General features: G+C 33.8%; 1 protein-coding gene and 1 long non-coding RNA gene across 3 annotated transcripts in view; one reads left to right on the forward strand and one right to left on the reverse strand.

Annotated features, from left to right (window-relative positions):
* Window positions 1-904, forward strand: part of LOC111084960 — a 31,891-nt gene extending 30,987 nt beyond the window's left edge. Inside the window, exon 3 of the long non-coding RNA XR_002609837.1 lies at window positions 709-904. This is a non-coding gene — a long non-coding RNA (uncharacterized LOC111084960). The remainder of the gene's footprint in view (window positions 1-708) is intronic.
* The window catches only part of LOC106478133 (homeobox protein Hox-B7-B-like), a 186,914-nt gene that overhangs the window by 77,337 nt on the left and 92,612 nt on the right, over window positions 1-16,965 (reverse strand). For both annotated transcript variants that reach the window (XM_022381664.1, XM_013938648.2), the window contains one exon: window positions 12,095-12,475. In XM_022381664.1, the coding sequence (XP_022237372.1) occupies window positions 12,210-12,475 (266 nt within the window). In that variant the 3' untranslated portion in view covers window positions 12,095-12,209. The remainder of the gene's footprint in view (window positions 1-12,094; window positions 12,476-16,965) is intronic.

Here is a 16,965-nt window from a genome sequence, read left to right on the forward strand (position 1 = left end):
GACGTTGTCCACGAAGATTCTAGCAATGGAGCCGAAAGCTTGCCAAAAACACGTATTTTAATGAGAGAAAGTCCCAAAGTCTTCTTGGTTATAAGTGTGTGTATATTAACTTCTATACTCTATTACCACTAAACAATGTAGGGCTGGAGACAATCTAACGGTCATTTTTAAAACCCTACAGTTAATATCCTGATGAAATAACACTGTATTTCATAAGATAAAATATTTTATTAGTCACTAAATAAAACTAATTGTGAATTTGTCTTCAAGAATTAGCCTAAGGGTAAAAATTATTTTTGAGATTTATCTGCTAGTATGATGCTTAACTCTACAAATATTATGTTGTTGTCACGAAATATAAAGATCTTAAGATACGCTAAAGTACGGATAAATGAGGTGAAGTAAGAGCTAAAGTTAGAGAATGCTGTAAAGTTTGTATTTAAATTACAACTTAATGCAGATAATTTGTTTTATGTTTCATTTAAACATAACTTTTCAGGATTTTAACAATAAAAGTACAATTACATCTTACTTCTTTTAGCAGAGACTACTTCTCACGTTTAAGATTTTTACCGCTAATTTGTTGCTAAGTTTTGAACTTAGAAATATTTTTTTTCATTCACGCCATGCATGTTTTTGTATGTTTTTTTAAGAGTGTCTACTAAATGAGCCACTAATATGTGTTCCTCCACAAACATTTTTCTGCAGAAATCAAGTTGCCAAGTTTTACGACTTACACGATTCCAGTGACCAAGCCATCAAGCCAGCTACCAAAATCACGGTTGGGGGGAGATGAATCATTTCCCCCCTGATAACGTTACAACTGTGTTGAGACATTAATCAAACCCGAGTTCACGCCTAACCAGAGAGCCAGGCCACCAGCATGCGTCTTTCTGAAAGCAAAGTTTGGACACCAGAGTTCTGAAATCTTTTGATGGTCTTAGTTCCAGATTAATCGATCACCGTTTAATTGGATGGAGCCCGCCTTTTTTGGAATTGTAAAGCGTTTGTTTCTTTACGAAACCCATAAGACTAAAGCAGAGAAAAAAGCGGGCTCCAGAATATTACATACCCCTCTTCCCATTTTCTGCCATGAATTTGTTTCTGAAACTTGAAGCTATTGTAAAGAAAAATAAACAGTATATAATATACGTAATGCTGAAGTTTGAAAAAGGTATGCCATGAATGTAAGTAATGTTGGCCAAAAAAATATTCTGGGAATGTAAAGAAAAAACGCTCAATGACGTACGGAGAAATATGTAATCGGATTGCTGAAGGCAGCTATTATCACTCACGTTATCAATAGGAAAAGTTTAAAACAAAACTAAAACTTCCCCAAAAATTCACATTCGATGAAAGCACACACGATCATTTAACGGTATAGAGAAAAGTAAAACATTTTCAACTTCAATACGTGTTTAGAATAAAAGCTGAATAAACGGCTTATATACAATACAGTAGAGATGTTGGATTTCAAAATGAACAATTTTTGTTGTAAAGCAAAGCAAATAGTTTTGAGCTCAAGTTATTTTAGTATCGAATTTTGGGCTGTTTTTAAGTAGTTAACTTAATCTAACGTTATCAAGCACACTGTGGAGCACGAGTGTGAGGATGAAATAGCATAAACAAAACTATATACGAAAAAATTCATATTATCTTTCTAAATAGAAAAAAAGAAAAATAAACCGTTTATTTGATATTATTTGAAAATGTATGTCGAAACTAACAGAATATAATATTGTATAATAACTGGTTAGAGTGAACAAGCTGTACTTTTTTTGCAGTCTGACAGCTGAAAAATGTTTCAAATTTCTTTTTTGTTAATAATAGAAATCAACAAAACGATTGGCAACTTATAAAAGGGTGCAACAAAACGACTGGTAACTGATAACAGAATGCAACAAAACGAATGTTAACATATAAAAGCATGCAACAAAACGATTGGTAACTAATTAAGGATGTAACAAAAGGATTGATAACTGATAAAAGGATGCAACAAAACGATCGGTAACTTATAAAAACATGCAACAAAACGATTGATAACTGATAATAGGGTGCAACAAACTGATTTGGTAACTTATGAAAGCATGCAACAAAACAATTGGTAGCTGATAAAAGGATGCACCGAAACAAATGGTAGCTGATACAAGGATGTAACAAAACGATTGGTAATTAATATTCATCAAATTGTAGCATCCTTTCATAGGAAAAGATGTAACAGTTATATCTTTGTTGATATAAGGTAAGATGTCTGATCAGATATGTCTATAAAATCAAAATATTTTGACACCCTTAACTACAGAGTATGTACTTGGACGTTTGCGAGGATCACAAACATTTTAGTCCTTATTTGAGTATAATATCTTTGTTTGTGAGATATAGCAACTCATTTGCTAATCTAGTTTATCTTAATATTTGATATCCGGTGCTTGTGAGCATAGATCTTATTTTAACTTGAAATTAAAGGTATTATCATAATGGTCAACGAAACAAAAAATAATATTTTTTTTTCTGCTTGAAAATAGAGCATATAGTATCAACGGAGTATAAAATAATAAGAGCGAATCCGTGTTCACAAGAACATACGTTATCAACAGAATATCAAACAATAAGAGCGTGTCCGTGTTATACCATAAGAAGTACACTCACACAACTCTGCTGAAATATTATTATTTGTTAGGCAATAATATCGAATGACGTAGGCTGCAATATTTCAATGTGTTTATAAGACAGGAGAAAAAATAAGTATAAGTGCCATAAAAGTGGAAAATAAAGCATTAACTTCATTTCTCTGCACGTTAAAGTCTCATCTAAGTAATTACAACGCAGCTGGTGGTGGTTGTGGTACACGATAAAGGTTGGTTTTTAGTGGGTAGAGGTCATTTATAGTTTGTGTGAAAAAGTACGACAATTAGGCCTAATTTGAGGCAGCAGGGTGCACCGTACTGCAGCTATTACTCGGTCAACACACTGCTATAACTCTGGAAAGAACGGGTAGAAGTCCTTATATCTCACTAGAAGTACAATTTGAGTGGGTGCGTTATATGAGTTATACTTAATGGTTTGATATACTATAAATCTGAACTCAACATAGCTCCCATCAACACATTTACCATTATGTGACCATACTCAATAAACTTAATAATTATCAATACGACTGGTAAGGAAGAATTTCTACGAACCAACTTTACACATTATCTAAAATATTTATCTACTGTGCCATTGCCGTAGGAAACAATTTTTGAGTGGTCAGGCCATTGCCACAGCTAAACAACGTGACACGCAATGTGTGAAAAGCATGGCATTTCTAGGAGGGGATCAGGAGGCATGCGACCCTAGACAAATTTTGAAAATATAATGTTATGAGATTGAATCCTGATCTATTTTAACTACAAATAATACATACATACAACGTAATGTATTGAATTAAAAGAAACAAGTGTTAATACATAACTTTTAGCTATACATGCCATGAAAAATTAGTCAGACCATGCTCTGACTTCGCCGCTTCCCACGGCCCTATTGTACTCATTATTACACAAACACACACACACATACTATATATACAGATGATAAAATGGCCATTCAAATTAATGTGCACAGAAATATATATTTTTTTCATCGAAATTAATCCAGTTCAACATCTTGAAACAACTCAAGCCAGTTTGAAATACAAAAACGGATCCCCAATTTCAGATATCTAAACTCAAGACAGTTCAACATTTAAAATAGATCTCCAGTTTCAGATTTATAAATTCAAAATAGTTCAAAACTTAAAAGTAGGCCCTCAGTTTCAAGTCTTTAAAATCACGACAGTTCAACAGTTAAAAACAGATCCTCACTTTCAAAAGAACACTAAGATTGAAATAGTTTAAGGTCCAAAAACAGCTCTCCAGTGAAAAAACAACAACTCTAAAGTCAAGATTGTTAAACACTTAAAAATATATCCCCAGTTTCAGACCTCTAAAATGAAGAAGACACTTGGAGATTCAAAAACTGTCTGAAATCAAGACAGTATAACATGACTAAGGGAAGTATAGGCAGGATTACTATTAACGAAATGGCCACCAGGGTGTATTACTTTTTTATGCCTGTAAAATTGAAACTACAATTGTTTGTAAAGTCTGAACGTACATACATGTGTCATGAAAAATAGATTTAAAATTATTTGTTATGCATGATTGCTAATGAAAATATACACGTTATGAAACATAGGACAAAATTACAACGATTCAGAAAAATATGTATTTATATTAGTTATATTTATGTTTTCACAAAATTTCAATTTTGAAATATACAATCTAACAACATACTTTTTACAGAATGTACCGTACTTGAATTAGTTTTCGTTGTTCATTTATAAAATATTTACATGCTCAAAGATTAAAATGGATTTGGCTATACACAATGTTACATGCAGTAATAGATATAGTTTGAAGTCAATACTGCTAAAGAAACTATTTTATGCAGACATGTAGATTGTAAGAAACGAGTGAATTAGCTATATTCTTTTTAATTAGTTCATTTTTAAAAGTATATCTCTGTCAAACTTAAAGAAAGAGACGATCTATAGATAAAAGTTCTGGAAGTGAAACTTGTGATTAACTACCGAGAACAGATGACCAACATGGCTGCTTACAGCTAAGGAGTATGAAGCCTTTATGTGCTGTTTTTCATTCGTTTCTGTATATGTTCTGACATTAAAGTTAACACTATAAATCCACCTGACATCATGTAGAAGTTATAAGGAAACATTCCTCAAAGCTTATAATGAAAATAATATTGATTCTTTCATATTTATAGTCGAGTTACTAAAATTTTTCTGTGACTAACAAAAAAATAGCTATAAAAGATGTTCTGGAAAAAATGTACGACTCTTTGAAAGTAAAGCCGTGCAAGAAACCCATTATGAGAAGAATTGTACATTCCAATAAAACATTTTAGGAAGATCTGGGTAAGGTAAAAAAAAATTCACTCTTTCATATATTTGAGTTTTAAGTTCCAGATAATTTATAACACCGAATATAATATTTGCACTAAGATTGCAGAAAAACGATATTCGTTTTGCACACCTTGCTGTTACAACTTTAATTAATCTGGCATTGAATATATGGTGGTGCAATAAAATGAAGTACATGAAAAAAAACTGCAATAAAGCATTAAAAGCAGGTTGTTTATGGCAGTAAACCCATTGAGTGAGAGAAACTTCAACGTACCATTTCCTTCCAGATATATAATTTTGCAGCCTCCTGGTCCCATTACTTTCATGGAAACTCCCCTGAGAATGTAAAATCTGGTGACTGTATACAGGTAATGAAGACTACATGTTCATTTTCGTTCTTTGAAACGAGTTTAAACTCATGTTTCCAATATACTTTATGTAGTCTCTATGGCGACAGTAAAGAAAAGATTACTGTCTTCAGGTCTATGTTATTTCCTGGTCGACTCCTCCCTTCCATTTCGGCTGTGTAGTTTAATCTAGCAGCTATAGGGTTGAATATGAAGGACACACGAAAAGAAGTAAACTTTGTTTTAATTTTATCAAATTAGTTTGTTTTCTGTTCAGTAAATATAGTTAATGAAGTAATCTAAATACAAGAGATTAGAAAAAGCATAACGATACCTGTCAATAAACTTTTTTATAAAAACGTAGTGCGAGTATGGACAACATCCTAGTTGTCCAAAAATTCAGAGTATTTACATTGATGAAACTGGTGAGTAATACAGCAAACAATGAGTCTTAATGCTCTGAGAAGTTCCGTCAACTTGCAGGTCCAAAACGATGATAAATTGTAGCAAGAAAGCAGGAGATGTTTGTTATGTTAATAGTGCTGCCCGTTCAGACTCGCCTGATTACAATAAATCTACTGGTTAGTAGACAGAGCTGCGAGACGATTACATTGCGGCAAAGGTGTTGGAGTCGCTTCATTCATTCTGGACATGAAAGCAACGAAGTGACCCATGTATAAGGTAGTTAACGAAACGTATACATTTAAACAGAACCATACGTGACAAGCGTATGTTTCTAATTCAACTTTTATTTCCCGTTTGAACAAACAAAAGGTTTATCGGTGTGGTAATACATGTGTTTAATTTTGCGCAATAAACTAATGTGTGGTAACAAAACCTTATCATTTTGATCGTCAAACTTGTGCTTGAGAGGTGCTGCCCTCACAGTGGAAAGCATTGGCTTCCCAGCTGGTATTCTTGAACTATAACAAAAGGACATCTGAGTAAAACGGAATGAGAAGACGTTGTTGCAAGTAATGAAAAAAAAAGCAGGTCCTGTTATTCAGCATGGGGTATTAAGCCTAGGAGTTTCCTTTTGGCATTGACGAATGGTGAAAGTTGCCAAACAAGTGCCCATTCCTCTTCGTTAGCCTTTTCCATTCCCTTCCGTCAAGCTTCTCCATGACGCAGGATGACTGGGCCGAAACCTACGGTGGAAACAAATGAGACGTCGGCCAGCCTTTTCCGCACCCCCAGCACACCTCAGCTTCTTTAGAGATGGCGACACGGCCTTTCCGTAGAGAGAGAAAACAAACATGTCTTTACTTTTACTACGTTTCGTCTATACTTCCCCATTTTCTTCTCAGAGTAAATTTTCCAATGAACGTTTTTTTCCTACTTACAACGTACAGTTATTACACCAAATTATTAACGTGAAATTATTAACATTTACCCTGCTAAGCTAACCTGGGGTAAATAACATCGTGCCACACTGAAACGTTTTTGTATGCGAACTTATCAGTGCTGAGCGCACATCACCTGCACTACGAAGTTTAAATAAATCGTCATATACAAATAAAAAATTAAGTATTATGAAAAACAAGTAAGGACGATGGCTTTTTTTTCAGCGGATGAAAGCGTTTCAAGATGCAAACTTTTTCTGGTTTAACTTTATTATAAAGACACGCAAAAATAATTAAATCTCAAAATCATGCTCGTTTTTAGTAAACTATCCGAATACTTTTCGTACATCAGGCGAATCTCAAAGTATATTTCTTTTAACTCATCGATGTCGCAAAGTTAAAGTCTATTTTATAGGAGCCTATTAATAAACACGACAGATCCTCTCCATAAAGTTATTACATGACCTACCGATATTTCAGGTGGTTGTATCATTCACTTTTTCAAAATTTTAACTTGTGTTTAGGCAAAGCTAATTTGTTACGTCAGGAAATACTACGAATACTGATGATGATTGGAGCACAAAAAGAAAAGAAAATTACTTTTCGACTGAATATAAGGGAGCAACTTAAATCTCCATCATTTGCAAAAAAACTCCACTCCTAAATTTGGTGTCTTTACTGAGAAACCATTTCGCTCAAAGAAGTATGACCGAGAGGAAGACTAGAGACGGGTCAGTTACACTCAGCACAAGCGATGCGGGAAAAACTCACAGTTACACGTGTTAAGACATCATGTTTAGACGTTCGGGAGGTGATGGACTTCTGGGATGGATGTTTGTTAAAATATTGATATTTAAGCCGTGCATAAGAGCGAGTCCAAAATTTTGCGGTTGGCCGGTCACAAAATCAATTTCCACTTGTAAAAATAATGACCTGTGTTAAGAAAATAAATACTAACCTTTACAAAATCTTCTCTGCTCACTCTATATGAAGATCTCCGCCTTGTAAGCCTTGTAATGCATAACGCAAGTAACCATTAACTAACCAGTAGTGTCGAGTCCGGCGGCCGAATCAGTTCCACCCTCCACAAGCGCCATTTTAGCTGCATAGTATAAACAGCGGCTGCGGATATACTCCAGATAAACAGTTCATCGTGTTCGTTGAGAAAAGCTTATTTTGTAACATAATGTCACTTTCTACAGTAGTGTATCTCCTCTCATATAAAATAATGCAAAAACTATGATTTCTCGGTCAAAAAATGTAACCAGCCTTACATAACTTCTAACGTAAGCAATAATAATAATATATATATATATATATATTCATTATTTACCGTAAAACAAGTTAAATCACTGTACATACATGTGTATATTTTTCGTAAACATTTTAAATTAAAATAAAGTTTGAGCTGAAGCACAGCGGGAATGATGCTTTGAATAAATAAAAACAAAATGGTTACTAACATTAAGAAATATTAAGCTGTGATGCACGTTAAGATCTAGAAGAGTTTACACCATATATTCTGTTCTTGCCGAATAGTTAGCTCGAAACCCATTAAAAGTTTGTTACATAATTTATAAAATACCTTTGATAACAACACGTACATTAACTTTGATTTCATTAAAACTGAATCATTATCCCCAGTTGTTCATGTCTTATTGTATTTAATAAACGTATAATACACTTTATGAAAATTATCTTGATACAATAAATGATCTATTTCTAGAGAAGTGTATTTATATAGCTTTTGTGTGTCGTTACTTGTTTTGAAAAATATTGGTCCTGTAAACACACAAAGGTGTATAGGCAACAAACATGGTATTTATTCATGACTGAGAACACAAAATACATACGGTACTCATCGATACGTCAAGAAGTACTCACAGGACAGTCTGTTGTGATATTTTTTGTCATGATCTACATATACAAACCATTACACAATAAGCACACCCACTAACAAACTGAGACTACTCGTCTGAACGATAACTGCAGTAAAACTGCTTGAAGTTGTAAATAACAGATCACAAACACTTACTAAAAATATTTGTAAAAGTTTAAATTCGTTTTGAATATAACCTTTTGAATCCATCAATGTATTGAAGTTACATTTAAAAAAAGTGAAATATTTAACGTTTTATAGCATTTCTAAAAAACGAGAGAGAGAGAGAGAAGATAAACACTATACAAAATGTTCTAGTGTCCGTAAATTTCTTTTAAGAATCAGAAAACAAATCTGCCCAATAACTAAATTTACTGCTGGCAGAAATACAGAGTTGTACATACATATATACATATAGAATGTGCTAATATGCACAATCTTTACAATTCACCAAAACTCAATTTACAATTTCGTATGATGCTAGTCAACAAAAGTACAAGTAAAAACAATTGTATAAGAGTCAATTATTTCTCTTAGATCTAAACATGTTTTTATTCGTCCACGTTTAAAGAATCGCTTCCCTTGAACGAACGTATCGCTTCCCCTGAACGAACGTCACGCTAAAACATTGCTAGCACAGTTCCTTCGGACGTTGTGCCTCAAGCAAGATGTCCGCCATATTGGCAAATTTCTCGTAGTTTTTGTGTTCGCTTTACTATGATTAAGGGCTATATAGGTGAAAGGGGATGATAATGTGGCCTTACCCATACCAAATCATAGTTTTAAAAATGCCAGTGGCAAATATTCGGCCGCATGAAAGGGAGGGGGGAAGGTATAATAATTTCAAATTCAAGCTAGTACACTTAAGAAAAAAAAACAACTTAATATTTTAAGATAAGCTCAATACAAGTAGCTGTACTTATTAGCATCAGATAAATCATTGTATGTCACACACCCCTAATGCAAAAACATAAAAGATGACCATTCCAGGTTTTTTGAAAACTAAGGAACGACTTAGGACCACACACAAGTTCATGATAAATCAGCCAAACAGAACTCTTATACTTGATGTTTATTAGCTGTGTTCGTATGTTGTGACATTTAGTCATTTTTAGAGACTTTTGTAAAATAAACAAATAAAATGTTGGCTTGAGACTTATGTTATCTTGAGCAAATTACCGATTGTTGTGCTACATGAACCATTAATCAGGTATATCCAGTTTACATGAAATTGATATTTGTTCATAGACATTGCTAGCAAGATTTTGTAAAATCAGTATTCATCAACACATGTTTTTTCCCCTAAATGTTCGTTTCTGTACAAATTTACCTAATATTTATTGCTACAAATTAAACATATAAACATTCCTAAACAGGAAGAAAAGCACAGGGAATCAGTATTATTCGATAAATATATCAAATTGATCGAAGTGTTTACCTCTGTATTGCTTATTTCAAAACAGAAATTCTATTGCTTACAACTGTTACTGTTAATATTAATTAGAGACTTAAATGGCTACATTTTATTATACATTAGTACGTATTTTTATCAAAAGCTTTTCGTTAATTCTGCAGTTGTTTGCTTTATTCTTTAAATCTAACACACGAACCTACTTTTTCGCAGCACATGCAACTTTCTAAAACATATTCATGCATCAATTGCAAATATTAGGCTGCTTTTAAGTATGATTTGAGCACTCGACCGATGAAACAGTCATAAAGGTTTAAGTACATTTCATAGAGAATGTATTGTCATAATACAGTTAAATATGCTACACACTACTTTTCAATTTACGTATAACTTATGTTCCGAAGAATGATAAAATATAATAATCGAACATATAATAATAATAATGGAATATTAAACAGATGAGAATTTTTACCAAGAAAAATTACCAAAAATTTATTTAAAACATTCGACACCCTGTACAGTCATATGTACCTGCAAACGTATCCTTTTCTATCTATTTATATAAATATAAACAACCAACCTTAGCTCACCATGAAGGTCTTCGAGCTGAGATCATTTTGCCACAGATTTATTAGACACCATTCCACGAAGATGGATATTATACAGGTTATTGCATTATTTTCAACACAACTCGAAAACACTATCAGGCATAATCTTAAGCACAGTGTTAAGGCTGATTTTGCAGCCTTGTATACACATTTCGAAGGAGTATGACACAGGAAAAAGCACATCGTTGTCATTTAAATACTGCATGGTAAGCGCTGCTTTACAACAATGTTTCATTGTAAAGCTTCGTTTGATGTAAACAGATTCGTAACAATAAAGCAACATTTGTTAAACTTATAACGCGGATATACTGTGTTGATACTGAGAGACAGAAATCGAAGATGGCGGCGGCACATATGCCTCGTCAAACTGTCTCCTGCAAACTGAGCCAAAACAGGCCATGTGCTTACTAAAAAATCTTCACCGTACACTTTTTCTCCTTTAAAACCTTGAGGACTGATTTATAGTATTACATCACTTGGCTCGGTGCAAGAGGATAGGCAGAGAGTCACTTAGCTCTCTCGAACAAAATTAGCGTCGGGACATCCCAAGTTTATGGGTCGTTAGGATGAATCATAATAGGAGTGGTAATTTCACCTCAGACACCGAGCTGCCACTATAAGTCTGAACCTTTACTGCCAGTTATATTCCTCCTGGATCAACCGATCATTCTCTATGTTACATTTTGAAGTTGGAAATATTCCGCCAGTAGTTTAACTGCGAACGTGAATGTGGACAACCCAACCAGTTTTATTTGAGTGTAGACGGTTTATTGCCGAAAAGCGCGACTTGCATAACCATTAGGGCCATAGCTGTCAGGGAGCGTGAGGTTTAGAAGCCATAAAATGCCTTTTATTTGTGCCATACAACTCCTCATGCTACGCAGTAATAGACCGGCAGAGCCTGAAAAACTGCCTTAGATATCGTTTCAAGAATGTGAACGATGTATAATAATCAGTATTTTTACTGCTCACATCAGTACAACGCATATAATATCTTGATCGTAATAAAATGACTCTTTATTGGTGCTTAGAATAATGTAACAGTAATGAAGAGGATGATAAAGCTTTCGACAAAAGAATATTTGCACTAATAAAATCAAATCCAGATAAAACATTCAAGCATTAGAAAAAAAAAGTGAATTCGTGGGATATAAAAGATAAAATGCAGTATTTTATTTTGCGTTCTTGGTAAAGTGTATATCACTGACACTCTACTTAAAATTCTTACTTAAACAGATTACTAGCTAACTGTTTTTACCAGGAATGTACTTCAATGGACCTAAACATTCACAGTAAATATACTAAAACACATGCAATTACTGATGCAATTAGTGTCTACTTTAAAACTGTTTAGTTCTGAACTTGCCACCTTCGCAGGACTACACGTTGTTTTCTTGTTTTTGTTGACAGATTGGTATATCTGTATAAGTTGTGATGAAAAATGTAGCAGGAGAAGAAATGCCAGGAAGCGACGGCACAATGAAGAAAAAATTTAAAAAAAGTTACTGCTGAGCTACAGGTTAACGATGGGCACAATAACTACAATATGTACAATTCTACTCACATATATCGTTCATCACGCAAAACATGAATCCACCCACAATGAAGAAAAACACATGTCGGGCGGATACATTCGCCCGCCCAGTTAGGCTACTTTCTTGTCCCCTTATTTCAGGAGCTCACTGCGGCGGCCGGTCGACAGAGTGGAGGGGCTCTAGTGGTGGAGGAGGCCCCATCGCTAAACCTGCTTCCATTTTCGCCTTATTCTCCTTCTTCCACTTCATCCGACGATTTTGAAACCATATTTTAATCTGTCTTTCTGTTAAACAGAGAGCATGAGCGATCTCGATCCTTCTCCGGCGAGTCAGGTAGCGGTTGAAATGGAATTCTTTCTCTAACTCCAGTGTTTGATAACGGGTATAGGTTTGGCGTCCTCGCTTCCGCTCTGTAACGAGAATAATTATGTTTATAATCTTATACATGATAACCATATAAATACACGAATCCCTGGAACTTAAAGTGTAGATGTGCCTATGGAGGTCGGAATGACCTTGGTGTATTCCCCAGATTTGTCTTGTAAACAACGATTTGGGTACTGGGGTGTTCAAATTCACTAAACCGCACCAATAGAACGTGAAATTGAAAATTTATTGTTCTGTTTTTTCGTGTTTGTAATCTTTTCAAACAAGAAGCAGTGTAAATCATGGTATTCTATCTCATTCGTCCCTTCCAGCACTTCTTTACGGTAAGAAAATTGTTTTATAGTGGCTATTCTGCCGCAGGCTATACAGGACTGTAAACCGATTACCCATGAGAGGAAACTTACCTTTTAAAAAACAACTACGCACCTTCACAAAACTCACAACAACAACAAAGAACAGAGAATGCAAAGCATATCGATTTAATAGCCATGTAGATAAGTATGAGATACTTTTATCTTTTTACAGTGAGAATTTCAATGACATTATATTCATGCAATGAAATGAAAGTTTCATGGATTTTTTTCTTTACCAATTCACAGCGATTCTTCTACAGAGGTTTATTTCCAAGACAATCCCTCGATATCTGATAGCGCCAGGCCTTCTTTGATCGTAAAACGGATGTGCTTATGCAAATTGAGATATGATTAATGTATTTTGTGTTGCTCGGCTTCTCAGAATTTTGATTCCAGTTCCTAACTAATATTTATTCGCTCGTAGTCAGTGTGCCGTGAATTTTTGTTTCATCTTTGGATAAAAGAGATTTTTCTCTACTATACCCCCAAGAGACTAGCGTTTTTAGATGGACTCGGATTACTGTGGTTTAGTTTCTGATAGCGCACCAAAGCAAATAACACATATAGTGTCATAAATTATCCCGAAAAAAAAAAGAGAGTGCCATTTGAGTGGTACTGCGATTTGAAAGGTGATTCTAATTTATCATGCCCCTTAGGATCAATACAAAAGACTAATAACTTAGATGGCTACAGAAAGAACAGGCAGAAGAAACAAGGAAGGCAAAAACAGAATAAAGCAATTAATTTTAGAAATTTTCTTGGATCGATAATAATATTATAAGGTTTGCATACAAGATATTAAAACAAGGCGTTTTCAAAGTGATCAAGAATTGTTATATAAGTTTTTGTGAGAAATTCAGACCTTCTTCGCTGCTTCAATATCTAATTAATTTCTACACCGTCTTCACAAACGCATAGAACACCTGCTCATCCACCTTTCCATTTACTTGTCATGATCATCGTTCTTTCTCATTAATGTTCTTAATGTTAGAGCTTTCTCTTCATCTCTATGATCTGAAGTGAGCGTCTACTCTTTCAGCTTTTACAGCCTGCCACTAAGACAGAGTGATTCACCAGTAATAATCTACAACGTAATCCCATTAGTAGAGGTTTGCTATAATTCACTGGCAAATATAATGAAAAAGTAAAGTGTAGATCAAGAACAGCTCCAATCACATTCATTATTCCGATATCAGATTCAAATGGAAAGAAGATAAATAAGAATTAATCGACAAAAAGTGGCAACGTAATAGATCACAAATATTTGTTTAAACAACACAGCAAACTGTTCTTAAAATGAAAACATTTTCCATCTTAATATTTGACGTTTTATTTTACTTTTAAATACAAACTTATACCTAAAGACTAGATAGTTAAGTCGACAGGATCACTATCAGTATGTTACGAATATGCGTTTGTTAAATCCGAATAAGGTAGCTTCATAACAGATATTATAAATAATTTATAAATAAGTGAAGAGAGAGATCATGAAGACAACTATATATGGCTTTTTTCTTTTCTGATATATATATATGCATTTTTTATTGTTGTTTTCTAATGTTTTTTTATATAACAAAGACACAGGTAATGGCGTGAAGCACTAAGATCTCTTTCTTGTATTTACTTTAATTATATGTAAGTCAACACTGATAAAAAAAACCTTCAACTTGGAATTATAAGTTTAAACAAATCTGCTAAAACTGTACGAAAATCTTACTTATAAAATACATTTTCCTTGAAAAACATATACAATTGAAATAATAATACTCACCATTTATCACAAACACAAAACTCACCATTTATCAGAAACAAAAATGATAGCACAAAACTCACCACTTATCAGAAACATAAATGATAGCACATAATTTATCATATACCAGAAACAAAGCTGGTTGTAATATCGTTTGTATTTAAATAGAACGTAACATTTTATGCGAGATGTTTTCTGATTTTAATCATGTGTCTGTTTTTCAGCCTAAGCCAGCACTGTGAACACCTAGCCAAATGAGAAGACATGTTTATAGGCAGACATCTGAAATAAAAATGTTTTTCAGCCTAAGCCAGCACTGTGAACACCTAGCCAAATGAGAAGACATGTTTATAGGCAGACATCTGAAATAAAAATGTTTTTCAGCCTAAGTCCAGCACAGTGAACACCTAGCCAAATGAGAAGACATGTTTATAGGCAGACATCTGAAATAAAAATGTTTTTCAGCCTAAGCCAGCACTGTGAACACCTAGCCAAGTGAGAAGACATGTTTATAGGCAGACATCTGAAATAAGAAGCTATAGATTTTCAACCAAGAAGAAACAAAGAGCACCGAGATTAATAATGACCCTAATTAGCATTTTATTTATTTTTAAGTTATCTGCGCTAGACGTCCCTAATGTTTTAGACAACATCACCCACCGCCAATTCTTGGACTACTTTTTACCAACGAATAGTGGGATTGATTGTCACATTATAACGCCCTCACGACATGTTCAAGGACGGGATTCGAACACGCGACCCTCACATTGCGTGTCGAGTGCCCTAACCATCAGGTCATACCGGGCCTGACAGGATTTGAAACGCAAAACATTATAGTTTAGAGATTTCGCTATACTAGGAGTGCTCTATATTCAAAGCTCTTTAACTGGACTGAAATAGCTTCCGTTATCTATATAGATTATTGATTTTAATCTGTCTCCTTCACTCTTTTATTTCATAAATTATATCCATATTCTTATTCGCATAATATTAAGTAGTAATCAAAATCTATCTATAACATAGGAATAACCGTTTCATGTCACTGTGGACGCTTTGCAAATGTAAAATAAACACTGAATGAGCCCACAAATAACTATATTTTTACATGATAAAATGTATGTATACATCTATCTATCTATATATATGTATATAATGATGTAATCTTTCTGAACTAAGACTGCTCACCCGATACTATATCGTCTTCTAGCAACGTTTTAACTAGATATAGCTAACATAACCAAAAATTAAGTAATTAGAATTAAGAAATTTATTCATCTTAAGCCGATATCTGCATTACAATATAAATTATAAAAATCAATTCATGGTCACTTTTATATACAGTTTGTCTTCAGTTTGCATTCACAGTCATCTTTTCTTCCAATAAAAACAAAGGTTTGGAGTAAAATATTCGCTTTAGGTTTTTACTTATCTCACTGTGCATGCTATTAAACAGAGTATATATTTCAGCAAAACGATGTTTGTAATTGTTTTTACACGTTAATATTTGGACAAATCCAACTTATACTGACATTATAGAATAAACACACGTGTAAAAACAAAGTATTAAAAATATACATGTATTCGCCACAAACTGATTAATTTACAAACATTTTATATCGAGTACGTTATATTACAGCCATTACAATAAATATGTTGGAAAAACATGCAAACTTGATATTACAAGTAAAATGTAATAACCACGAATTCAGTAAACCACCAGTTATAAAAACGTAATTACTGCTAAGCATTAAATGTGCTAATTAGTTTCTTTGCTAAAGCAATAAATCCTAAGTTAGAAATTTAGCTACTATACTTGAACAATCTGGCTAATGCAAATCCACCCACAAGTGTAACAGGCACATCAACAATAAGGCAGTTAAATCTGTGTAATATCAGCCTAATGAAACACAACTGTCAACAGCAGGTGTGAAGTTTTAACAACACAACTGAAACACAACAGTTTCCTGGCGACAGAAGGTAATCTTGTATATATAGTTAGATGAAATTATATAGCCTGAAATACGTGGCTAGACATTCATTCGGTTATTCAGAAGCTGGATGAAGTAGTGAACGAACGTCTCAGCTGTTATTAGACATTTTAATAGTATTTGATACCCTAGTGTCTGTTTGTTTTAAAGTTATCAATGTGTGTTGTTGAGTTATCATAGATGAGATGAAAATAAATGCTTGAGGAAGGAATAATACAGTTGCTGTGATGAAACCTGTGAGCCATGTACTGTTATTAATGTGCAGAAAACTGTTGTTTCTTGTTAAGCACAAAGCTACACCAAGAGCTATCTGTGCCATACTGCTGTGCCACTGGGGGGATTAGTTAGCTCAACGAAGGTGAAAAAACACTAACTTTAACAAATTAGTCTGATTGTATTGTAACACCGCTATTGGTTGGTTA

The sequence above is a fragment of the Limulus polyphemus genome, unplaced genomic scaffold, assembly GCF_000517525.1.
Source record: "Limulus polyphemus unplaced genomic scaffold, Limulus_polyphemus-2.1.2 Scaffold183, whole genome shotgun sequence".
Classification (NCBI taxonomy): Eukaryota; Metazoa; Arthropoda; class Merostomata; order Xiphosura; family Limulidae; genus Limulus; species Limulus polyphemus.